Source organism: Mustela nivalis, assembly GCF_964662115.1.
Source record: "Mustela nivalis genome assembly, chromosome: 3".
NCBI classification, from domain to species: domain Eukaryota; kingdom Metazoa; phylum Chordata; class Mammalia; order Carnivora; family Mustelidae; genus Mustela; species Mustela nivalis.
In genome coordinates this window covers 109,326,960-109,351,649 of record NC_139022.1, presented here as the reverse complement: position 1 = coordinate 109,351,649, position 24,690 = coordinate 109,326,960, and the positions used below count along the sequence as shown (strand labels likewise).

Sequence of the window (24,690 nt, the reverse complement as noted above, 5' to 3'; positions counted from 1 at the left end):
TCGTCCTAGGCAGCATGCTTGCCCTTCTAGACAGGCCCTGGTGAGAGCCACTGCCGTGGCCAGCGGCTGTCCATAGCCCTCCTTTTGTGTGGAGGGGTGAGCACAGGCCAGACCCTGAGGGAGGAATGACCTCTCACATTTCCTTTAGTTGTTGATGACTGAGAAACTGAGTCCGCTCCCACCAGGACAGGGTGGAGGCACCCTTCACGCAGGTTAGTTGAAGGTCAGAGGCACGCTGCTGCTCGTCAGTGAGTGACATAAGAAAGGTTCTCGGCAGGGAGTTAACCAGTAACGTCAGGGATCCTGGGTCCCAGGTGGGCTGGAGGTCTGAGTGGGGAAACTCAGAGTGAGGGAAGGGGAATCTGGGAGCCCTGGGTTTCACATGTGTGGTCTCCATGCTGGCCCTGCTCCCAGCCAGTCTGTGAGGTCTGCCCCTGAGTGACGACGATCTCTGGCCAGGAACCCCATGGGGCTGGATTCCAATCCACATGTGTCTCTATGTGCTGAGACTTTGGGCAAGTTGCTGAGCCTCTCTGGGCTTCGCTTTCCCTGTCTGCAAGGTCTGCCCATGCCTTAAAGTGCCGAGGGACGACCAGTCAGATGCTGGTTGGCGGTGGAGCTCTGCCGGGCTCTGGCTGTTTCTGGCGGGGGCTGCTCTCTCTAACTCTGTCTCTGCTCTTTTCTTCCTGGCTTTCCTACAGAGCCTGTTGGCTTTAATCCTAGGGGAGCAAAATCTCTGAACTTCCCCAGGTCCCTCACTGCAGAGCCCTGGTTTCCCTCCAGCCACAGGCAGGCTGAGCTCCGAGGTGGTGCTGGCCTACTTGGCCCATGGCAGGCTCCTGAGCAGCCAGTCCCAGGAGAGGTACTGGCAGGGGGACTGCCTGGGCAGGGAGGGCGGGGAGGGCAGGGCAGCTGCACAGTCCCCACACCGTGGGGCAGTAGCATCAACTAGCAGCTCGGCTGCAGCAGCTCCCGGAAGCGTCTATTTTCCTCTAAAAACATCCTGTCCTGAGGGGCGTTCACCTCAAAGAGGAGGAAGGAAAACACAAGTAAACGAATGCACAGAAACCACGGGAGGCTGTGGGCCAGGCCACTCAGCTCAGTGAGGTTCAGCTAGCTCAGAGGGAGCCTCGGGGCCAGGCTGGGTCTAGAGCAGGCCTGTGGTTTGCCAGGGCCTCATGCAGGGACTCTGGTCCTCACCTCTGCTGTGGCAGGGCCCCGTTATCTGATGTTGAGACCAGGCACTGGTAGACTGGCCACACGCACCTGGCAGGGCTCTGTGCAACCATGGCAATGGTACTCTGCTGGCAGGTGGGACCGAAGCCTCCCGGTCCCCAGGGGTGTGGTCCACCCATCCCCCAGTCCTCCAGCTCGGCCAGCCACATGGCCAGCCACACGGCCACGGCTCCATGCTCTGTGGGGGGTGTCTGGCACAAGGCGTCCGGCACGCTGTGGGCGGGGAGCTTTCGGGCTGTTCTCTGGAGAGCACCATGTCCTGGGCAGCAGGGCCCTGAGTGGGGGCTGGGGATAAAATGGCACGGGCCCTGCTAGGGTCTGCCTGTGGAGGTAGGGTCTGCCAGGACCCACACATCAAGGCCCCATCGATATGTGGACAAGTCCTGTTTGGAAGGTCTGGGGGGCTTGCTTTCTTCTTGGAAACTGACCCTCAGTGTCCCAGGCCTTGGGGGAGCTTCCCACTCAGCAGTTGGCTGGATTCTATGGCAACCACTGGTGCTGGACAGTGGGTGCCAGCTGCAGACATGGGTCTGGGGGGGCTGTGGGACTCCCTGGTGGGCCCTAGAGGTGAGAGAGGAGCCAGCAGGAACTGACCAAGGCCACAGTGGATGCTTGGGGCCAAGCCCTGGATGGAGCCTGGCTCTTGGCAAGGCAGAGAAGAGAAGTGAGAAGTGGAGGGGACATCTGAGCATGGCCAGTGTGTGGGACTTTGCAGGGGAGCAGGCCAAGGAGCTAAGGCCCAGCCTCTACTCGTGCACCCTCAGCCATATGCCCTCGTGTGGGCCCAGGTGTCTGTCGACAGGAAGACGTACTTTTTCTAATTAGCACAAAGGCTCCATAGGAACTAGCAGCAGCCTTGGTTTAGACTTTCTGGGTATTCTGACTGCCAAAATATTGCAGGCAGGAAGAGATTGGGGGCGGGGGTAGGAGGCAGCATGCGGTGTCAGATGTCAGACAGAAGGTCCCTGACTCCAAGCAGTGGCCCCAGCTCTTCCCAGCCTCCCAAGTACTGCCGTTATCTTGTGCCCAGCTCAAGCCTGGGTGCTGTCCAGTGCTGCCACATCCTCCCCAAACACTGACTCATGTGGGGAACACCCCCCCAGCCCTGCTAGAGACCCCCCTCCCCAGCCTTGAGGACCCAGCTTTAACTGAGGTAAAAGAAACAGTGTAGGGTACTTGCTCCGATCTCGGGAAGCAGTGGAGCTAGATGAGTGGATAGTTGCCTCAGCACAGTAGGGTTGGTGCTGTGGTCGGGAGCCACAGCAGGGAACCCTTGCTCACACGGGGAGGGGAGGAAGGGCTTCCTGGGGAAACCTCATTCATGATGAGGCCTGTGAGATGGGTGGGAATTGGCCAGGCCAAGTCAGGGAAGAGTTCTTGAGGCAGATGGATGAGCAGCCCCTGTGCCCGGAGCATGGGGGGTGTGCGGGTGGGGGAGACAGTGTGGCCATCTGGCATCACCGAAGACCCCGAGAGCCCATCAAGGGCCCTCAGTACGGACCTGATAGAGGACTTGGCTGCATGGCTAACGAATAGCTTGTTACCTGTGACATCTCCAGTATGCACGGTCCCCTCTGTGCACCTGCCGAGAGAACAGTAACTGGACCAGTAGCCCACCTCTCTGTCTAGTCAGCCTCTGCCCTGGAGGGAACACGAGGCTCGAGGTGTGGATCTGCCTCCCGTGGGTTCATCCCCACAGGTGTGTCTCCATCTCCAGCACTGGGAGCATAGGGAAGAAGGGGGCTGAAGTGTACTCCATGCAGATGAGGGGGGTGGGGCGGGCATAGGTTCTGGGGCACCAGGGATTCTGGAGGCCTTTTGTTCAGCAAGTCTTAGTGGATGTGCCAAGTCCAGAACCCAGACAGGCGGAGATGACTAAAAAGCCAGTTCTGCCTGCTACCTTGGGGGACCCCAGCCAGGTCACAGTCCTTTCCAAGGAAGGGACCCTTAGACTGAGGTCAGAATGAGGAGCAACGCATGTAGAGAGCAGGAGGAAGCATGGAAAATTACGAGGGGACAGAGGAGGGAGTGGGCGAAGGCTCCGAGGCAGAGAAGAGCTAGGTACCTGGGCAGGAGAGGGGCAGGCCTGCGTGGCTGTGCCAGGATGAGTGGGGGTACCATGCAGTGAGGCCTTTGGTGGGTCCAGCTCCATCAGAGGGGCTCATGGTGCCAGCAGTCCTGGCAGGTAGGCAGGCAGGCAGGTGGTATGGTCTGAACTGTATTCCAGGGGCCCTAGAACCCGCCGAAGCATTTTGAGAGTCAGGGAAGCAGTGGCTCAGATAACTGAGCAGGCAGCCAGGAGAAAGGAGCTGGGTGGGCTGGGGCCCCCTACCCTGCGCCCCTGGGTCTGTCCCTGAGAACCATAGGCCTCTGTTGTACGGTGTGCAGCACCACAGCTCTGCCACTTACTGTGGGATCTCAGGCAAGCTGTACAGCCTCAGCGTGCCTCAGTTTCTTCTTCTGTCAGATGAAGAGAATATGCCATTGTTGCCTATTAGGAGTTACACTCTGGAGGGCTCTCAGAACTCCGCCTGCCACATGGTAGCCGCCCACTTAACCATTAGGAAATGCTTTTCCCTCATCCCGAAACATCTTTTTGGCCTGGCACCCAGGCGCTCAGTGATATGCGCTGACTGACTGTGTTTGCTGGTAGTGATCAATGGAGAATCTGTGGGTAGGGGGTAGGGGACATGTGTCCTGGCACAGTCCCTGCCACAGGGAGGCCAGCTTGGGAGGCCTGGTCAGGCCTCACGCACTCCCCACCCCCACGCGTGAGGCCAGAGGAAGCGGCAACTTTCTTCGCTGGGAAAGTGTTGTGGTGCTCAAGCATTTGGGGGTTTTCAGAGTCAACCGTCAGAGGCGAGGGAGTTTTCTCTGCTGGCGGTGGCAAGGGCTCTCAGGGTGCACGTGGCCTGTAAGCAGACCGCTGCGGTCTGCAGGGAAAATGCCGACTGTGTTTATTTTTCACCTGAGCCTGCAGGAAGTAGGGGGGTGAGGGGGTGAGGGAGGGCAGCCCAGCCAGGCCCCAGATCAACCTCAGAGCAGAGGAGACCTGCCCCGGGGTCCCTTATTTCCACCACCTCCTGTCCCACCCTGCCTTTTGACCCCCCTCCCAGCTCCAGGCTCTTCAACAAGAGGAGCGATGCTGAGGCAGCACAGTGAGGAGTTTCCAGTCATGGGCTAATGAACGTATCCCAGAGATGATGACCACCTTTGGGACACTGGATTTTGAGACGGAAGGGTGCCGAGCAGGAAAAGCCACATGCCAGCAGGAAGGATGGCTTCTGCTCAGGCTGTGGCAGACCCGGCCTCCCAGCCCCAGGGTCTCCGAGTCCTGGACCTGTCGTGCGTGTGTGTGTGCGTGTGTGTGTGTGTGAGTATGCAGTGGGGTGTGCTGGCAGAGGCAAAGTCCTGAACAAGGAGTCCGGGCTGCTGTTGAGTCTTTTGTGTAGGCACTGTACCACGCTGTGAAGGGCAATACTGAGGGGGCCGCTCCGTGCTTGGCATCCTGCCCGCAGGTGAGAGAGAGGAGCTTGTGCCGTCCCATACACTCAGGGTCTGGTGGGGAGAGTCCACCCAGGCCTGCCCCCTTCTTGTGGAGGTTGGGCAGTCAGTATCAGAGGGAGGAGAGGGGGCAGCTCCAGTCATAGGGCTCCCCATACACATCCCAGGCCCCAGGCAACCCCACCTTGTCTGGGCGGCCTGGCCCTGGGACAGCCTTGTGCTGAGGCCATGGAGCGGGACGTTCCACTGGCTGAGGGGGGTATGGGGCACTGGGCCCTACGCCAGATGGTTCCCCCTGGCTACCAGCACAGACATGAGGAGGCTGGGGAGTGAGGCACAGGGGCAGCCTGCATCAACGTGGGAAGGACTGGCCAGGCCCTCAGTGCCCTGCTCTAAAGCCCTGACCATCCCACGGCCTCCAGCGGATAGCAGGCTCTTTGCCCCACCCCTGCCCCGCTGTGGTTTGGCTGCAGACTCCTTTTTATTTTTTATTTTATTTTATTTTTTTAAAGATTTTATTTATTCATTTGACAGACAGAGATCACAAGTATGCAGAGATGCAGGCAGAGAGAGAGGAGGAAGCAGGCTCCCCGCTGAGCAGAAAGCCCGATGAGGGGCTTGATCCCAGGACCCTGGGATCATGACCTGAGCCGAAAGCAGAGGCTTTAACCCACTGAGCCACCCAGGTGCCCCTGCAGACTCCTTTTTAATTAGAGGCTTTCCCCAGTTCCCAGTGAAGGGTAGTGGACAGGATGAGCCCTCTGACCATTGGGCAATGCCTCCTACCTCCCACCCCCCACTCAATACCTGTTTCACACATGCATCCCAGGCCACAGGCTATAGGCTGAGCTGGATTCGGGGGTTTCCTGGGCCTGGCTGTGCTGCACCTTGGGCCTTAGCCAGCTTGGCCTAGGACAGCCAGCTCTGGTCCTCCATCAAGTGAGATGCCTCTCTGTGGTTTCCTGGCCAAAGCTAGCCCTCCCCAGAGATGGGGGTGCGGCCACCCTCTTCCTCCCTTGGAGCAAACCCACCCTACCCCCTTCCTGGGAGAGTGGGACTCTGAGACTGTTTTTCTGAAGCTGGCACCTTGGACCCCAAACTCTGGGGTCTTCCTTCCATGGGTCCCACTCTACCAGCCAAGCTTACAGTTCCAGGGGGCCCAAGAGCCAGAGTCTGGGCCTAGATGGCAAGGCCTTCTCTAAGCAGGAGCTTACATTCAAAAGCCCCCAGGCCAGAGGGACCTGTGGAGGGTGTTCATTCCACCTACTGAGCCAGGGTTCCAGGCGGTTGTGCCCTTCAGTGGCGAATGGTGGAATGCCTTCCACCAGAATCCCAGGTTCTCAAGAGAATGGGCTCTGAAGCTGTGGCCCTGTCTGTCATAAGGCCTGGCCTGGTCAGGGCTGATGATGTCTGGCTACCACTGTCTTGGGGACCTATCAGGATAAAAAGGCCCCAGAGGCTTCCAGGAAGCTTCCCAGGCCCTCCCTCAGCCACTGCTCCCCCAAATTTGAAGGCAGAATTTTTGCATCTGTGATCAGTAAGGTAATGGAGACTCATTGTCGTTATTCAAGGGGCAAACTGGCCCTAGGATCCTGTAATGAGGAGGTTGATATAAACGTCAGAGAGCCTTCGAACTAGGCTCCCTAGCCCACTTTACCTTGTGGCACACCCAAAAGTGATCACTGGACCAACTGGAGGAGGAGGCTGGAGGCTGAAGCGCACATGGAAGTGCTGGGCGTGAGCAGGGAAGAGAGGGAGGGAGTGGGCACCTGCAGTGCTTTGTATGTTTCTAAGTGCATTGGCAGCTCTAGGCACAGGAGTGCTGTGATCTGATTTACATGGTTGCTGGATGGAGGATTGGTGGGGGGACAGGCAGCCACTGGAGTCATCCAGGTGAGAAGTGACTACGGCGTGGACTGAGTTGGGGAAAGGGAGGAGGAAGAAGCAGACTCTAGATTATTTTGAAGTATACCAGTCGTATGGCCTGACAGATTGGAGATGGGATGTGAGAGTCAAGGATATACTCCAAGGTATCTGAGCAACTGGAAGTAGGGAGTTGCCATTCACTGATGAAGAGGGAGAACAGCATTTTGGGAAGAAAACCAGAGGCTCTGCTTTGGACATACTGAGTTTGGGCAGCATTTCAGATTTCCAGGTAGACGTGGTGAGTAGGCATTTGGGGAGTGGAGTTTCCCAGAGGAAGCCGGGGCTGAGATCAGAATGTCAGTCATCAGATGAAGACATGGAAAGCTGTGACCCTGGATGAGAGCACTCTGGGAATGAGGGGGAAATGGAAAGCCAAGGGCCCATCTTGGGTTAGGTCAGGAAGAGGAGTAGCCAAAAAGTAGGCCGACAGAGAAGCAGCCTATGAGTTTGGAGGCAAATCAGATGAGTGTGGCATTCTGGAAGCCAAGCAAAGAAACTTTCAAGGAGGGAGAAATGAGTTGTGTTCAGTTCTGCTGAGAGGTCAGGTAAAAGGAAGGCTGAGCACTGAGTTCAGCAGTGTGGGAGATGCTGGGGACCTTGACAGCAGCTTTCTGGTGAAGTGATGGTGCCAAGGGATGGTGAGGCTGAAAGGGAGCCCGAGAATTAAGAATAGGAGCCAAGGATGGGGAGGGCTTCTGCTGTGTTTTGCAGCAAAGGGGAGAGAGACCTAAGCTGGTGGCTCAGGGAGGACTTGGAGCCAGAAGAAATGGCAGCCCATCGGTCCCCTGGTGGGAATGTGGTTGGGCCTGTGGAGAGCTTGGCACAATGCCTGGCATGTGGCGGGCACTTCGTACAGGAAGGATTCCACAGGTGTCCTCACAGCCCATAGCTGCCCCAGCCCACTTCCTCTCTCTTGCCAGCCCTTGCCAGCAAGCCTGAGGAGCCTACATTCTCTGCTTCATTCCTACATGCGCGCTCTGTCCCAGTTGTGTCTGGGATCAGTGCTGCAGATAAAGAAAGCCTGAGTGTGGCATGAGCCTCCCAGCTTGCTCAGAAAGCCTTGCCATAGAACAGCAACGGTAAAATCACCACACCCAAGGCCTGGAGACACCACGGCCCAGTCCTCGGCCTCCAGGACTGAGGTTGCCAATGGGCTGTCAGATGAGTTTTCCATCCATAGGCAAATCCCCTCTGGCAAATTCAGACCAAAACTGGCCCAGAGAGGTCAGCACCGCAGGGCCAGAGAAGGACAGTGAGGAGCATTTCCTTTGTGCAGGTGAGGGGCTTCCTGCACGTTCCTTCCTTGTGACACAGCACCTGAGGAATTGAGCTCTTGGGTACTGTGTGGCTTTACCCTCACAACAACCCTGTGATTCTCTCCATTTGCCAAGGAAACTGATGTTCAGATTCTGTGGTCAGTCCTTGCAGGCCACACACATTAGAAGCAGGATCTGAACAGGCCAGCCAGCTCCTCCTCAGGTTCACAGTGGAGACCCTCCCGGATCTACCCCAGGAAACCAAGAGAGGGCTCTAGTTAGAGGTGCTCCCTCGAGGCTGTGGTGCCACCGCTATTGGGACATCAACCCATGTGCCTGACAACAGAAGGCAGGCTGATGAGTCCTGGGATGTGAGGCTTTTCCCGGTGGGCAGATGAACGAGCAGGGGACCAAAGAGGTGGCAGTGTCAGCACCTTCCCTGAGCCCTGAGCTGGGAGCCCAGCTTCAAGCTCCCCTGGAAGCAGGAGTGTGGGGGAGAGGGCAGCCAGAGCTGCTGCCGGTGGGTGTGTGAGCTTGTGTCTACCTGGGAGCCTCACATCTTGGCTAAGGTGCAGCTCATACTTGGCCTCCCCTCTCGCCTCACCCTAGACTCCAAACAGCTAGCTAATCTGGGGGGCGGGAGGGACCTGTGCCAGGCCTCCTCTCCATGAGCTCCCCTAAGCTTCCCCAGACCTGGTGATGAAGGGACCATGAATATCCATTGCACAGGAGAGGAAACTGAAGCCCAGAAGTGTTGGCGAGTCTGGCTGAATTCACCCAGTGGGAAATTGCACCCACAGGGTGGGAAGGAGCCCAGGCTACAACCTCTCACTACTCTCCTGCTCCAAGATGTCCCTGTGTTTCTTCTGTGCCATGAGTCAAAAGTCACTTATCTGTGCTCCTAGCCAGCAGAATCCCCACAGGTGAACTTTCCAAGTGGAAGCTGAGCCTCAGTGATAGATGATGTTTCCAGGATCCTGGCTTGTGCAGGTGTGTGCTGGGGAGATGCAGAGCTGTGCCTTGGCCCCAAGCAGCACCTCCCTGTGGCTGTGTTCGCATGGGGAGCCCCCTTCCCAGTGTGAGTCATCTCATGACAGATCCATGTGACTAGTGTGAAAAGTAAGAGTCCTGTGTTGCTGAGGAAACAGGAAGTGTGGGGGCTGGGTGGGCTGGCCCTGGAGGGAGCCTTGGCTCTATCTAGCCCACCTGCTCTGAGTTAAGGGCTGATGGGAGCCTTTCTTGTGCGAACAAATCCTGTTAAGCCTGAGGTGGAATAGTGGGTCAGACTCAGAACCCTGAGTCTGGGGGCTGGAGGAGGAAGAAAGAAAACTCCTGGCTGTCCTGGGGTAAGCCAGGTCTTGAGACCATTACCTGATGTCGGGCTGGAGGCCATGAGCAGCCCCCAGACAAGCCACAGGGCCTCAGAGAAACTGGGGGAGGAAGGAGTAGTTGGGGGAGGGGGAGGACTGCCTCAGACCCAGAGGGAGAAAGAATTTCCTGGACAGGGGAGATGTGCCTCCTGGAACTGTGTGCAGAAACCAAGAGGCTCTCTAGGTAGGAGGGCTGCTTGAGCAAAGCCTGGGGGCCGTAGGCAGGGCCACTGGACATAGCACGGCTTGAGTGGTGCCCCCTCCTCGAGGCCTGTGGTTTTAACCACCCCCACTTTCCTTTGACATTTGGGCTACCCGCACAGCTAAAAGAGGCTCTGTCTATATGTATGCCCCCAGCCCTGGGCCTTCCTCCTCTGGGTCTCCCCACATTCACATCGCCCCCCCCCCTCATTTTTCAGCACAACAAGGCCAGTCAACCAGCCCACAGCGTCCCACAACTCTCTCCTCTCTATGAACATTTCAGCAGCCCACACCCTACACCTGCACCGGCCGACATCAGCCAGAAACAAGGTACGGATCTGGGAAGGGGAAGGACCTGACAGCCCCTGAGCCTGGGACCAACTCCTCAGCTTCAGAGTCCAGGGGCTAGGCCCTGTTTACAACTGGACGACCTGGAACTGAACAAACTCAAAGCCCAAAGAAAACATGAGAAAGATGGATGGGGAGCCTGAGGGCAGGTGGTGCCAGGTCAAACTTGGAAGGCTTCAGGGAGGAGCCTAATCTCAAGTGGCCTCCCAATGCCAGGATGTGGGAGCAGGCATTTGTGTAAAGCTCAGGACAGTAAAACTTGAATCCTTCCCTCCCCCCAGTGAGAAAATGGAAAGTGGTGGTTGTGATGGCTGATTCACCTCAGCCTCAGGGAAAGTCATTCTGAAATCAGCCATTGTCGGCTGTGGGAAACATGCTGACTCAACCCTGGGGAGGCAGAGGGGGTGGGTGGATCCCAGGCTGCCCAGGCCAGGGGGCTTGCCTCCTGCACACAAAGCCAGACCGGAGTCCCCAGTGGAGAGACCCCAGGTGAAGACCAGCAGTGGACCAGGGCACGGTGAGGCCTGGCCTTCCCACTCCTAAAGGACTCCACCTCTTCTCCTGGCCAGCCAGTGTCCTTAAGGGTAGTCACCAGTCTCTGCCCTGTAAATGGAGCACTGTCATCACAGTGGCATAGTCCTGAACAAACCAGTATGTCTGGTCCTGTAGCAAATGGAGGTAGATCTTAGAGGCCCCACCGGCGGCTCTAGGATGCAGTAACTAGCAGAAGTAGCTTCCAGGTCAGGCTACATCACTCACTCGGCCCCTCTCCACTGTAGGAGTTCACAGGCCTCTGCAGACCCCCGACCTCTCTGGCTTCTACTCTTTGACCTCAGGCAGCATGGGACAACTGCCCCACACTGTGAGCTGGTGAGTGTGGGCCTGGTGGGAAGAGGGCACTTTGCGCTGGTGAGACCCATACTTGCCCTGTCATTTACCACCTCCCTCCATCCTGTTCTGCCAGCACTCTGCTGCCAGCTCTGTGTCGGTACCAGGGGCTGGCCAGAAGTTCTGTCCATTTCCCAGATGGCCCAGTGCACTCCACTTGGCTCCTGGTCTTGGTCATGCCACACTTTGAACTCTGCCTTGAGTGGTGTGGGGTGGGGGACACCGAGCTGCCCAGGGTTGTAAGAATAGGTAAGGAAGAAAAGGGAGACCTGCCTGAGCAGGGAGGGGACAATGACAATATGAATGGCCATGAGATAGGCTTTTACCTTTCAGCCACGTGGTGTGCAAAGAGATACATTCTACTTACCTACCTCCTGCCAACTGGTCCCTTGGCTGAGCTCCCTGAAGAGCAGAGTTCTCTGTGTCTCCTCTGGTGCCAGGGGCTTAGAGAGCCTTAGAGTCTGTAAAGGCTGGGCCAGCAAAAGCCAGCCTGAACCTTAAGTCAGCAGGCCCAACTGTGGGCCAAAGGGCCCGTCTTCAGCTGGAGCGGAGTCTCAGCAGGCTGGTTTGGCCCTTTGCTCATGAACCACAGAGTGAAGCGGACAGGTCTGCAGCCTCTCTGGGCTGGGGCAGTCCTACCCAACAGCAGGAAAGCATGGTTGCCCAGGAAGGAAGGGAAGGCCGGAGGCCCAACCTGACACCTGCCTGCCCTCTTCCATGTGCTCTTCACCCATGTTCAGCTCTCACTCCATTTCCAGATTCTCCTCGGACAGTGCTCCACTCTGAATACCAATCAGGACTCCACCTACGAATACCTATGAAGTTGGCCAGGCAGGGCTGGCCAACCTCAGGCCCCTGCCCTCTCAGCACCTGATCGCCCTAGTGCACTACCCAGGCCAGACCCCCAACAATTATAGGGCAGTGTTAGCAGTGCTTTCACTGGGGGCTGTAAAAGCCCAGAGCGGTGCCTCATCCAGCTCAGCATTTCAAGGGCTTTCAGGAGAGAAGGTCACATAGCCAAGCAAGGCCTGAAGGGAGACCAGGAATCCAAAGGGGAGCAAAATAATCCAGTCATTTAAACAGTGGATGCAGAAGCCCTAAGGCAGATGTCAGCCCTGTATTGACCAGGAAATAAGGCTAGAGGTGAGCTGGGGGACGGGGGGTGGAGGCACAGCTCCTGAGCTGGATCCTGGGAGAAAGCTGTCATTTCTGCCCCTTAGGCGCCAGTGGGAGTGTGTAGAGGAGAACAGGAGCAGCACAGGTTGCCCTCTGGTGGCAGATGCCCAGTACATACACTGGAAGAGTCCTGGCAGAGACCGATTCCCTGCCCACCATGGGTCGGACCCAAGCACTGTGGGGAAGTCTGTCCCCACATCTGGCCAGTAGCCGGACTGCTAACAGCTGTCTCTCCCAACCACAGGCCCAGTCCTCCTCTCTACCCCTTGTCCCCTTCCTGCGGATATAGACAGCACTTCCCTGCCCCCACTGCAGCCCCTGGCGCCCCCTACCCCAGGTGAGTCCCACACACCCTGCAGCCAGGCTCCTGCTTCCTGTTGCCCAGGCTTCAGTGCCCACACGAGGCCATGCCCAGGCCAGTGCTTGCCCTGTGCTAGTTGTCTGTCCATCCGTCCGTCTGTCATTCTGCAGCCCCTGCTGCTCTGTGCCTGAAAATGAAGCCAGTGGGAGAGCTAGAGGCCTAAGCCCAGGTCATACCGTGCAGCCAAGTGCCCTTGAGCAGCCAGGGACAGTGCCTGCCCACGTGTGCTTGTACTCCTGCCTCTGTGCATGCCTGAGTCCGCCCAAGTGCAGGTGTGTGTGCACTCACCTCTCCTGTGCCTCCTTGCTGGAGGGCGGGTCAGGCATACTTTCCTGGGCATTCCGTGAGCTCTGCCCAAGCTGAGGCACCACCTTTTCCATGTGTCTCCAATCTTGGACCCTTAGGGGCTCCCTCCTCAGAGAAAGGAGCAAGGGCACTGTGGTTTCCACAGAGGAGCAGAAAATCAAAGTGACAGGTGTGTGTATATGTATGAGTCCCTTCATTGCACTCACTCCTTCAGTGACTGACCCAAGCCAGGGATGGAACAAGTAACTCAGCAGACATGTCCTGCTCTACTGGAGTTCACAGCCCAGGGTGGGAGGTATGGACAGAGCACTAATAGTCAAATGGGCTTTCTGGGTGATGGGATAATCCTAATCAGACCCCAGCCAAGGCAGGGGCGTGGACAGGGAGAGCTTCCTCAAGAGTCACATGTCCGGAGTAAAGCCGCCAAGGGGAACAGAACTGGTTGGAGATGGTGAGGGCTATAAAGTGATGAAGAAGTGGGGAAAATGGGCACCTGGGTGGCTCAGTGGGTTAAGCCTCTGCCTTCGGCTCAGGTCATGATCTCAGGGTCCTGGGATCGAGTCCCACAATGGGCTCTCTGCTCAGCAGGGAGCCTCTTCCCTCTGTCTCTGCCTGCCTCTCTGCCTACTTGTGATGTCTCTCTGTCAAAGAAAAAGAAAAAAGTGGGGAAAAGATGGAGCAGATTTTTTCAGCGGGGGTGTTCATGCAGAGTGGGGCAGGTCCTGTGGAGGATCCTGGGTTTTATTCTGTGGGCTATGGGGGAATTTCAGCAGGAGTGGCCAAGAGCACTCAGATGTTTTTAAAAGTCCCTCTGAGTGTTGTGTGAAGAGAGGCCTGGAGGGTTCAAGCAGGAGAGGAAGGGGACTCCCATGGCAGTCACAGGCTCAGGAGACTGAACTGGTGACAGTGTAAGGTAAGGGGACGGATTCCAAAGCTATTCAGGACTGACTTCATAGCCCCCTGAATGACATGCATGCAGATCTGTGCAGTGTGTCTGTGTGACCTGTTGGGAGCAGGTGTTTGTATGTATCTGTGTACCTGTGTGCAAGCCAGTGGGGGTGGGGTGTGTCCCCATCTTTGCGTACTGTACAGGGGCCTCCAGACATCCAAGGTCTGGCCCATACGTTCCTGCCTCGGTGTTAACTCTCCTTCTGCCTTTAGGTTCACCCACCCATCCCTGATGCTGGGCTCTGGTGTACCTGGTCACCCTGCAGCCATCCCCCACCCGGCCATCGTACCTCCCTCAGGGAAGCAGGAACTGCAGCCGTATGACCGGAGCCTGTGAGTGAGAAGATGCCCAGTGTGGAGGGAGGGGAACAAATGAGCAGACTCAGGAGCCCATCCATTCATCAGCCAGAGACACATTCTTCCCACCAGATTCTACACCTGCTGCCTAGAAGCTCTAGGGGCTATTAGGGGCGGTCTCTGGTCAAGCCATCTTGTGGTTCTTGCCACTGAAAGATCAATGTTTTGTTTTTTTAAGTTTATTTATTTAAGTAATCTCTTCACCCAGTGTGGGGTGTGAACTCACAATCCCAATAGCAAGAGTCGTACACTCCTTAGAGGCAGGAGGGAATGGATAAGGTGGGGAACAAAGATTGTTTTGAACCAACAGGGGAGGGGGGTGGGGAACAAAGATTGTTTTGAACCAACAGGGGAGGGGCTGAGAAGTCCTTAAACATGTTTCTCTTAGCTGCAGCATTCCTGTAAGGAAGAGTTATATAGTTCTGATCTTCCATTTTGGAGTAGCTGAAAAAGATACCATTTCAAAACCCTAGTTTCCATGCACTCACACACATACTGGACACAAACTAGAAAAAGGCAGCAGCATTAGGTGGACACTGGGGGGGCTCCTGAGTGATCTGGACTTGTGCTCCTTAGGAAGACACAGGCAGAATCCAAGGTGGAAAAGGAGGCCAAGAAGCCAACCATCAAGAAGCCCCTCAACGCCTTCATGCTGTACATGAAGGAGATGAGAGCCAAGGTCATTGCAGAGTGCACACTCAAGGAGAGTGCTGCCATCAACCAGATCTTGGGTCGAAGGGTGAGGCCACGGGCAGGTGGGCTGGTAGGGGTGGCCCTTGACTGACGCCTTGATACACTCCATCTACCCCTTCTTCCCCACTGCAGTGGCATGCACTGTCTCGGGAAGAGCAAGCCAAGTATTATGAGCTGGCCCGAAAGGAGAGGCAGCTGCACATGCAGCTGTACCCAGGCTGGTCAGCGCGGGACAATTATGTGAGTGGCCAGTAAGGGACGGGGAGGGGAACCTTCAAGATGCCATGCCCTAGACCACTGTCCTAAAGGCAGAGTTAAGGAGGGCAGGTGGTGGAGTGAAGGGCCCAAGACCTCATGTGGCTAGTCTGAAGAGAGCCAAGCAAGGGAAGCTGCCCCTGAAGGTAGGCCTGTGTCCTCTTTTCCCCTGGGATGTACTCTCCCCACTGGACTCTTGCCTGGTGTTTGGCCATATAGGCAAATGGAGAAGGAGCCTCTGTGCCATCCTCTGTACCTTGGTACCCTGGCAAAAACTGCCACCGAGAAATGCCAGGCCACCTCGGGAGGAGGGAACTCTGTACCCAAGAATTTCAGCAACAGCCAGGTTGGGCTGCAGGTTTCCCAACCACTCACTCACTGGAGTTCTCAAAGGACCACCTCCCAGATCTGAGCAGAATCCGTCCCTCTGTTCCCTGCAGGGGAAGAAGAAAAGGCGGTCTCGGGAAAAGCACCAGGAATCCAACACAGGTGAGGCCTCCTCTCAGCAGTGGAGACTGCTCTCCAAGTGTGCAATCCATGAGCACCTGCTCTGGCCCAGAGGGAGGGGCAGAACATTCAGCCACAGACCTTTAGGCCCTCTGGAAACAAGGCCCACTTCTCACAAGTCTGATCCCACATGTGAGGAACAGCTATAGGAAGTCCCTGTAATAGTGTAACATTGGTGTGTTGCCTAACTGCAGCTTCCCACCTTTGCAAGCCCTGCTCCTGGCTAGCCTCTGCCACAGAAACTGAGCCTGTTGTTCTGCTGTGACCTGCGCGCAGGCTTTGGGGGTGGAGGTGCAGCCCTGCCTAGGCCAGAAGTCCCGCTGCCTGCTGGTTGGTGCCTGGCTGTTACTCGGTCACCAGCCCCCCTACCCGATCCATTTATTTTGACAGTGCAGAGTGCTCTGTATGGAGGACTCAAGGAAGCCACACACTGCTTCAAGTCTCCTTCCCATGGGTGAATTCATGCCCCAAGTCTGATAGTCGAATTCAGACTCCACATCCACAACTGTCTCACGCTATCCTGCCCCCACACAGGGAAGCTCAAGGTTAGGACTGAGGCAGGGTAGAATCCTCAGCCCTTTTTCTGAGGTATGGACTTAACTGTCCACCTGGTTTAAGCTACAGCTTAAACACCTTGCGGGGGTGGGGGTGGGGTTAGGCAGAGTAGGCACTGGCAAAAAGGAAGAAAAGCTGGATAAAGTGGGCAGGGAGATGTGTGGGGTGGGCAGCCCTCAGGGCCTCCCCGGGGCCCCTATCCCATAGCTCCCATGCTGCAACCAGAAAGAGGAGCTAACCTGATAGGATTCTCCTCCCTCCTGCCACTGTTCTTCCCACTGCCTCTCCTGCCTAGCTAGGTGCCGCCCACCTTTCCTGATAACCTGGCTCTGGGTCCTGGGGCTCCCATGGGGGCTGGCTGTGCCATGGAGAGGCCCTCTGCCTAAGGGGCCTACGGGGTATCTGTGACTGGCTGACACTGATGTTACCTCTTCTTTCTGGGCCCTGCTCTGCCCTGCTGCCTGCCTGCTCGCCCTCTGCCCTGCTCTGCCCCTCTGGCATGGCTGTGAGCAGACCCTGGCTCGCCTAAGAAATGCCGTGCTCGCTTTGGCCTCAACCAGCAGACGGATTGGTGTGGTCCGTGCAGGTGGGTTTGTCCCCACCACCATCCTCCCTTTGCTTCAAGCTGCTTCCCTGACTCTGCACATGTTCTGCTGGGCCTGTAGCCCTCCTTTGGTCCCCCAGTCCCAAAGCATACCCACAGATTGGGGAACCCATGTCTCCTAAGAATGAGGTGAAGAAAGAATGTTCTAGAAAAGGCAGGCAGATTCAAGAAGGTAGTTTTGGTGCCTGTTGCCCAGGGTCCTCGGTTAATGATGGCCTAATGCTGACTAGGGTTAGCAGATCCTCAGCAGGCCAATCTCATGTACCCCAATCAGTGGCCTGAGCCCCTGGCTACGAGGCCTAGAACTCACCGTGGTCTACCAGTTCCTTCACTTCTTCAAGTTAGGATTCCTGAACCCTTAAATCTAAAAAACTTGGGGAAAACACACACACCCTCCACACCAAGGTGACGATAGTAGAGAACAACCTGGATGCCAAGTGGTCATGTACTTCACCTTGTACTGGAAATGAGGGGACTGTAGAGGTAGGGAGAAAGAAAGAGGGGGTATCCCTGGGCTGTCCTGGCAAAAGGGTCTTACTTGGGCTCTGTAGCACTAAACCCATGTGTTTCCCCATACAGTAGAGAAATGTGTATGTGAAAGAAGATATACATCCCTACACCAAGTGACTGAAGTTTGCCTGGTTGAAGTTGAGGCCAGGTCTGGTAGGGCTGAACCTACTCTAGGCATTACATTCACAGACTCTAAGGAGTACTGTCCAGTCTCTCAAGAGTGCCCACCATGCTCCCTCTCCAAGGGCAAAGAGGAATTCGGGTAGTACAGACGTGTATGTATGTACACACATTGGGAGCGTATTTGTGGTATTCTGTCTGAGCACCACCCAAGAATCCGCAAGCAGTGTAGCCCTTTGCCTTAATGCAGATCTGAACCCCACAAACATGTGAAGTAGAGGCTCCAAGGCCGAAACTAGGAGATAATTTTCCCTGGAAAACAGAAGGCCCAGCTCACAGGAGGTTCCTGTGCCACCCTGTGGCTGTGCTGGGTACTACACCTGTTCCAGGTTTGGGCCAGGCCCAGCACAACTGCAATGCTAGGTTTGAAGGCACAGGCACATCACACAAGTCCTGGGGAGAGGGGACAAGAGGTCAGCTAGGCCTGTGCAAGGACAGCATTTTCTGGTTGTGGTGTATGACTATGAATTCACCCTCTGTTTACAGATAACTCTCTTCACTATTCCTAGGAGGAAAAAGAAATGCATTCGGTACTTACCCGGAGAAGACCGCTGCCCCAGCCCCGTTCCTTCCGATGACAGTGCTGTAGGCTGCCCCGGGTCCCCAGCCCCCCAGGACTCGCCCTCATACCTCCTGCTGCCCCACCTCCCCACAGAACTGCTTGCTAGTCCTGCGGAGCCAGCGCCTACATCACCAGGGCTCTCGGCCGCGCTCAGCCTCCCAGTCCCCTGGACTCCCCCAGGCCCTCCCCAGCACCCTGCAGAGTACACAGGTGCAACGAGAGGAATCTCAGAGACAGGCAGCCTAGCATGCACAGGGCACCTGGCTGCCTCCAGGGGCCCATCCTCCGAGAGGAAGCGACAGAGCCCCAAAGCACATGGAAACTGGCCAGGGGCCCTGTTACCTCCCTCTCAGGGACCAGGCCCAGGAGACTTCCGAGGCTGCACAACTTCTGCCTGAACCTGGGGCCATCAATCCAACTGCTCTGAGTGGCAGGAGTGAGATCTGTGTTGTGTCATCAATTAAGGGCATCCCTTGTGCCTATAGCAGCCTGCATCTATCCCTTTTACCACGGTCTTGCTGGCCAGATGCCCCCTGCTGCCTCCTCTGCTTTTCTGCTCTAGATGTCCTAGATGTGTGGGCCTGAACCCAGCTGCTTTCCCTACCCTCCACCTCCCCAGCCCCACCACTGCCACACCCTCCCCATACCAGACACTTCATGGACTAATGAGCTGGTTTATGAAACAACACCTGAGCAAGGCCACAACCTGGTGCTCAAGAGGACAATACTTATGTCAAAAGGGCCTGGAGAAGCCCTTTTGACAGAAAAGGAGTAATCATTCCTAAGCTGGACCAGAAAGAAGCCTCTTGCCATGTTCTCAAGAGCTTGCAAGACGAGGAGGGAATGGAACAGTTAAATCTAGGCCTATCACCGCAGGCAGCAGGAAAAACCTGACACTACCTTATCAGGCAAGTATGGGCAGTGAGACGTATCTGGCTCTAGTTCAAATTACTTGGAAATGTTTCCAAGAGAAACTTAGCCTCGCCATAAGCTCTGATTACCAAAGTCCCAAGCATTGGGTTGGGTGAACTCAAAAGCTGTAAGAAATTACGGCCCAAAACCTAGTGTGCATCCCTCCCTACTCCTAGAAGCCCTCAGTCACAGCTCCATTTCCTACTTATCCGTGTCAGTCTAGGCAGCTCTTGGGCAGTTGAGAGGGCAAACCTCGTGACAGTCAGTGCCTACCTTCCAGCACAAAACAGGTCAGCTTCAGTTTCCTAATGGTCCTGCAGGAAGGACCATCACCATCAAAGCAGAGTCCAGAGAACCTCTAGTGGTAGTCAGTGGGTTTTCACCACAGCCTACTTTAACCCATTTCTGAGCCAAGCTTCAACCCTGAGCCTTAGAAAAAACTTTTAATTTAACTTTTTTTTTTTTTTTTTGGCCTCTTCCCTCACTGTACATAGCCTGATTCCAAAGAAAACGGGCTGTTCCTATACCCGTACATCCCTCAACAAAAGCCTTTAGTTCCTAGTTTAGCCACTGGCTTCTCAGAATCCAAAGAACATATATTCTAGTATAGTGTTGCAAGAAGTCTTGAGAGAAAGAAAAGGACTATTGTAGTGTTAAAAATATTTTTGTATTGTTAATGCATCATCCAACAAAAACTTTTTTAACATGAGAATAAAGATACTTTTTACTGGGTTTCTCTTTCAAAACTTGACACTAAGGAATAAACTGTTACCCACAGCCAGAAAACTTGGGGCTTATTCTCTATCATGGGACACACATTCTCAAGACTTTCAATCTATAGAAAGAAAGCCTCCCTACTGGAGGCTCAGGCCCTGCCCCAACCACAAGAGCTAATAACCTGCTTCTACATGTAAACTCCCCAATCTTTGGACTTCACAAGTGATGCAAGCAAAGGCCACCCTGCATATGGGAATGGGCTGTGAACTGCCACCACAGACCCACACAACCACTAGGCTCCATCTTCCTTCCACAGAGAGAAAAGACCCAACATTCCATGAGCACACATCCTATTTTGAGGCAAACTGGAGTCTCTCTAAGCTGGTATCAGAAAACTTGAAAGAGCATTTCAATAGCACCCTTTCCTCCCAAAAGCTAATTAGGTACTTTAAGTATCTTCCTATTTGTATACAAAACCTCTCCAGTTTGATAAATCTACAGTCTCCGTTTTAACAGCAGTTTCCATGTTTAAGAAAACAATTAACTCCTCAAACCCATCATGAACATAAAAGGTGTAAAAGCCACTTCAATAGGTCACTCCAACATTAGATAAAAAGGCTGGGCAAGAAGAGTATCCCAACAGTCAGCCAGTGGGTCACCATCATGCATTGTAATTTGCATGGCGTTCTATTTTTGAGATTTTATGTTTAAAAATATTTATAAATAAAGTCATCTTCCAGAGTACTGTCTGTCTAAAGTAGGCCACTGGAAGTTGTAATCCCAGACTTGCTTTTCTTCTGGAAGGGTGCGAGAGGAGACCATTCTCTCGACATCTGTCCCATTTAAAGAATTCCACTCTGGCTACTGGCCTAGTTGTTTCAAAAACTACATTTTAAGGCTTATGCAAGACTGGGTTGGCAGCATCTGATTTGGTGTCTTATTTAGAGCACACTGGGTACAGGAACAATGCACCCTTTGTGAATGTTGAGGGGAAAGAGGAAGGCTCTGGCAACTTGGTTAAAATCAAACCAGCCTCTTAAAAAAAGTGTCTTCAAAGAGGAAACTCAAATCCTCCCCAGATCACACCAGCACATTCCTGAGGCCACAGGTGACTGAGAGTGCAGCCCCAAATACAATTTCAAGTAGCAAACCAGTCCCACCTCACTGCAAGCGAGGAACGAGCCCCATCTCTGAGCTCTCAAAAAGACAAGATACCGCAACTTCCCTTACCCCTTCCCAGAAAACGGGCAAACCGGCTTGGTAGTTGCCAAAGCTGCTGCACCTGTTCCGAGAATCTGCTGCGGACTCAGCGGTGCAAGCTGGTGAGGCCTGCCCAGGTCTCTCAACTGGAATACGTTTTCCCTCTTTATACAGGAAGCCCCATGGCTAGACTCTTCTGGCTTTAACTACCTTTTGAATGTCCCGAAAGCACTACTTCCCGCCCAGCTCTACTGAGTGTACTGCAAGTCTGGCTAGAAAGGCCAAAAGTGCACGGAAACACACTTGATTCTTTACACTGTTCCAAAAAAGAAATGAAACTGGTTCCTCAATGCATTTCTAGAAAAACAGCCTAGAAAAGGCAAGGGTAACAAAGACCTGTCAGGCCTATATATCAAAGTAGAAGATTTGAGACCAAGAACAATTCCTTATTAAAAAAAAAAAGCTGACTGGCTTTTCTTTGAAGTTAGAAAGGCTGCTTTAACATGATTTTCTCAGCTCTACCCAGAGCTTTGAATTCACCACTAGTCCCTGAAAGAAAGCAGACCACCCAAAACAGACCTTGGTTCCTCCTAGGCTCCATCAATGCCAACTATTCCAATCACTTCTGTCCCAGAAACTCTACTTCAGGCTCTTGGACTCTTTATTGGCATCGAGCAACTAATGGACCTTTGTTGGCCTCCTTGTCCACAACGGGCCAGAGGGGTCTGAGAAGGGCGGGATGGGATATTCCCATAGTCGGAGGCTAGAATAAAAGCCAGGTCAGGTCAGGAGAGATTTCAAAGGTAAGGATAATGTGTGATCAGGCAGAGAAGTAACTGGAAAAAGCAAATTCTGTCCTAGGGGTAGGAACTGGCTCATCTCTTAGCAGTTCTCAGGAGTTCAGTCACACCGGGTAAGGGGTATTTCATCAGCTATAAATCATATAGAAAATTGTTACTAGTTCAAGCTGATACTTCTTTCAAGTTCACCTGGGGTTTTGGACCAGATCTTCCTTTTCCATTCAGGTGTTCATAACTATCTAAAGGCTTGTTCTTTTAAAGCATGTGCAGTCAATTTGGGGGTGGGTCGGGGCGGGGGGGAGATGGTTAGAGGAGGGGAGGAATAGGTAGAGGAAGGGGAGAAATCAGAGGAGGAATTAGGTCAGGAAACCATGCAAGCAAGCAAAGGCCACTCTGGAAACTCCTCTTAAATGTAGTTTTTGACAGTGTAGCGCTCCCACCCATCCTCTAAGCTTCCTGAGACAGAAGTAACTGCAGAGCATTTGAAGCAAGTAAGAGAAGCTGTACAAGAGCATATGCAGCAGGACAAATAAGACTTTGCCCAATACAGGAGGTAAGTACTGACACTAAGAGCACTTTTATGGACTAGGCAGATTCTCAAGAATGAAAGAGGAGGCAGGCTGGCATACAGATCAGGTGCTCAGTAAATACTTGTGAAAATTTCAAGTTAAGCAGTGTCAGAAGGTCATGAGAACTATACAATGTACCAAGATATACTGTCGTAAGCAACTATATTCAATATTCCTGCCACAAAATGCCTCTCGGGATTGGCACACACCAGATGTAGCCAACGGTGTAAGACGCCACAAGGCAGCACGTTGTGGCAGCACGTACATCACCCGTGAGTTAGACTATCACTCAAGCCCCACACTGGAAATTCATCAAACGAGAGCTCCCTGACCAACACCTTTATGCCACTGATAAGGTTCATATCCACTGACTGCTCAACAGTAAGGACAGTCTATCCTGCTTAGGTGTCCAAACGGCTTGATGCTGGACCACTGAATATGTTCTAAACTTCTCATCATTTGTCTTGCTATGTACATCCAGTTCTCTTACTCATTCTGCCTATTAGAGTAATTTTCAACAAGAGTAAACAAAGGCATCAACTAGGACTCCAACTGCAAAACCTTTATCTCAATCCTTTAGTACAGTACTAAAAAAATATTTAAGGGAGCACCTGGGTGGCTCAGTCGTTAAGTGTCTGCCCTCAGTTCAGGTCACGATCCCAGGATTCTGGGATCGAGCCCCACAACAGGCTCCCCACTTGGCGGGAAGCCTGCTTCTCCCTCTCCAGCTTCCCGAACTGCTTGTGTTCCTTCCCTCACTGTCTGTCAAGTAAATAAATATTTTAAAAATACATATATTTTAGTTCAACCACCCAAGAACTGTACTGCCTGACATGGGTCTGATCAACATTCTTCCTGGACAGTCACCAAAATTATATCACTAATCCAGCACAATGTCTCTTTCCAGCCTATATTCTCCAGCAGACCTGACACCCAACCCTAAGCTGGTAGTTCCAGACTGAGCACTGCTTTCCCCCTCACCTTGGCATCCCTCCATCTCCAACCAAAACCACCAAATTAGTTTCTTCTCATGGAAACTTTCTTAGACCCTTCCAGCCCAAGAGTCCCCATTTGCTCATTCATCTTGTTCTGTCCAGGAACGTTTTTATTATAGCCCCTAATCCCCTCCTGGCAGTATTTATGTTTTGCCTCCTGAGCTCCACCGAAAGCTCCAAGAGGAAAACCATGTCTTACACTTCCTACAAAGGAGAAGTCAGGAGCTACACTTTAGAGATTCAGCCATTTCATAGGCTTTCCCTTTACTAACAATCTTCCCCCTTATTCTCTTCTGTATTAGCTAGAAATCAGCTACAAACTAAATAACTGAAGATCTTTTTAAAGTGCAAGCAACTTCAGAGGAAGACATTTGATTCTTTCCCATTTAAATATACAGGGAGTGGGGCGCCTGGGTGGTTCTTAAGCCTCTGCCTTCGGCTCAGGTCATGATCCCAGGGTCCTGGGACCGAGCCCTGCATCAGGCTCTCTGCTCAGCATAGAGCCTGCTTCCCTTCCTCTCTCTGCGTAATTGTGATCTCTGTCAAATAAATAAATAGAAACTTTAAATATACACACACACACAAACACACACACTTAGGGAGCTTTAAAAAAAAAAAAGAAAGATCTGAAACATCTTCAAGTGGGAAGTGGTGGCAGAAGTTAAGCTTCCAAATATAAAAGCTTCTTTGGCCACAGACAGAGTGAACAATGCTCAGATCAAGAGGTCTGCTGCTCTCAGTTCTTAACTTGTGGAAGTTACTTCCTATCCCTGTATAAATCACCCTGTTAAGAGTCTAGGCAACCTATCTAATTTCTTAATTTCCCTTGGATCAGCAAACTATAGAACTGGCTCATTTTTAAGTCAACTACTAAGAGATCGGGGTGTCCGGGTAGCTCAGTCGGTTAAGGGTCTGCCTTCGTCTCAGAGTCCTGGGATCAAGCCCCATGCTGGACTCCCTATGTGGTGGGGATTTTGCTTCTTCTGCCCCTCACTCTGCTCTCATTTTCTCTCTCTCCCTCAAATAAATGGGTAAAATCTCAAAAAAATAAAAAAAAAAAAGTACACTAAGAGATCATGTGGTTTGGAATATCTGCCTGCCCTGAGTCACATGCTCATAAGACTTACTCTCTTCTCCAACTAGTTACAGTCTAAACTCAGCATCACCATTACTTCATGTTACTGGGGTGCAGTCCTAATCATCCCACCAAATTCCAGTAAAGATCTCGTTTAATTCCAGCAGCTGGTACGTTCCCACAGATGCAGAATCAACAGATCACAGCTACAGTGCTGCTCAGGAATCTTTACCTTATTGGGATGACTTTGTGGATCTTTGGAAAAATATAAAAATTGCAAAGCAATACTCACCTTGTGTATTAAAGGTAGATTTAAAAAGGCAAGCTAATAAAATATAAAATGTAATAGCATTCAAATGACATAACTTGGTTCTACAACGTAGGAATTATCATATCTGTTTGAGGGGGGCATATCCTTAATCCATGACAATGTCAGGGAAAAACTAGTAAGCTAGTATTCAGAAGGACTTTGGTTTCCTCTCAATTATAAAAAGCTTTTATGAAAAGCTGAGAAGCCAAAAAACTGTCTCACAGGAGTCTTCATCACCAACAGCACCACTCTGCACATAACTACCATTTCCAACTTACCACAGGCCAGGTAGGAACTAAGAGGCAGAAACAGGAGTCCAGCCTCACAGTATGACTTCATGCCACAGTATTAGTTCAGAATAGCTGGGAA

The 24,690-nt window shown here is 53.2% G+C and overlaps 1 protein-coding gene and 1 long non-coding RNA gene across 6 annotated transcripts in view; one reads left to right on the top strand and one right to left on the bottom strand.

The window, feature by feature from the left end:
- TCF7 (transcription factor 7) overlaps positions 1 to 19,387 on the top strand; it is a 33,974-nt gene extending 14,587 nt beyond the window's left edge. For 2 of the 4 annotated variants that reach the window (XM_082725738.1, XM_082725739.1), the window contains 8 exons: positions 9,712 to 9,823; positions 10,621 to 10,711; positions 12,150 to 12,242; positions 13,734 to 13,853; positions 14,454 to 14,616; positions 14,703 to 14,810; positions 15,266 to 15,314; positions 17,691 to 19,387. In XM_082725738.1, the coding sequence (XP_082581864.1) occupies positions 9,712 to 9,823; positions 10,621 to 10,711; positions 12,150 to 12,242; positions 13,734 to 13,853; positions 14,454 to 14,616; positions 14,703 to 14,810; positions 15,266 to 15,314; positions 17,691 to 17,770 (816 nt within the window). In that variant the 3' untranslated portion in view covers positions 17,771 to 19,387. Of the gene's footprint in view, positions 1 to 9,711; positions 9,824 to 10,620; positions 10,712 to 12,149; positions 12,243 to 13,733; positions 13,854 to 14,453; positions 14,617 to 14,702; positions 14,811 to 15,265; positions 15,315 to 17,667 lie in introns of all 4 variants that reach the window. The other 2 variants (XM_082725740.1, XM_082725741.1) reach the window with 2 other exon arrangements.
- LOC309862181 lies at positions 14,041 to 15,262 on the bottom strand. 2 transcript variants are annotated; one of them, XR_014310334.1, is made up of 2 exons: positions 15,205 to 15,262; positions 14,041 to 14,276 (listed from the first exon to the last, which is right to left on the bottom strand). It is a non-coding gene; the product is annotated as an uncharacterized lncRNA (long non-coding RNA). The 2 variants fall into 2 exon arrangements; XR_014310335.1 differs by having other exon boundaries at positions 14,041 to 14,321; positions 15,205 to 15,261.
- Positions 19,388 to 24,690: the final 5,303 nt, after the last annotated feature.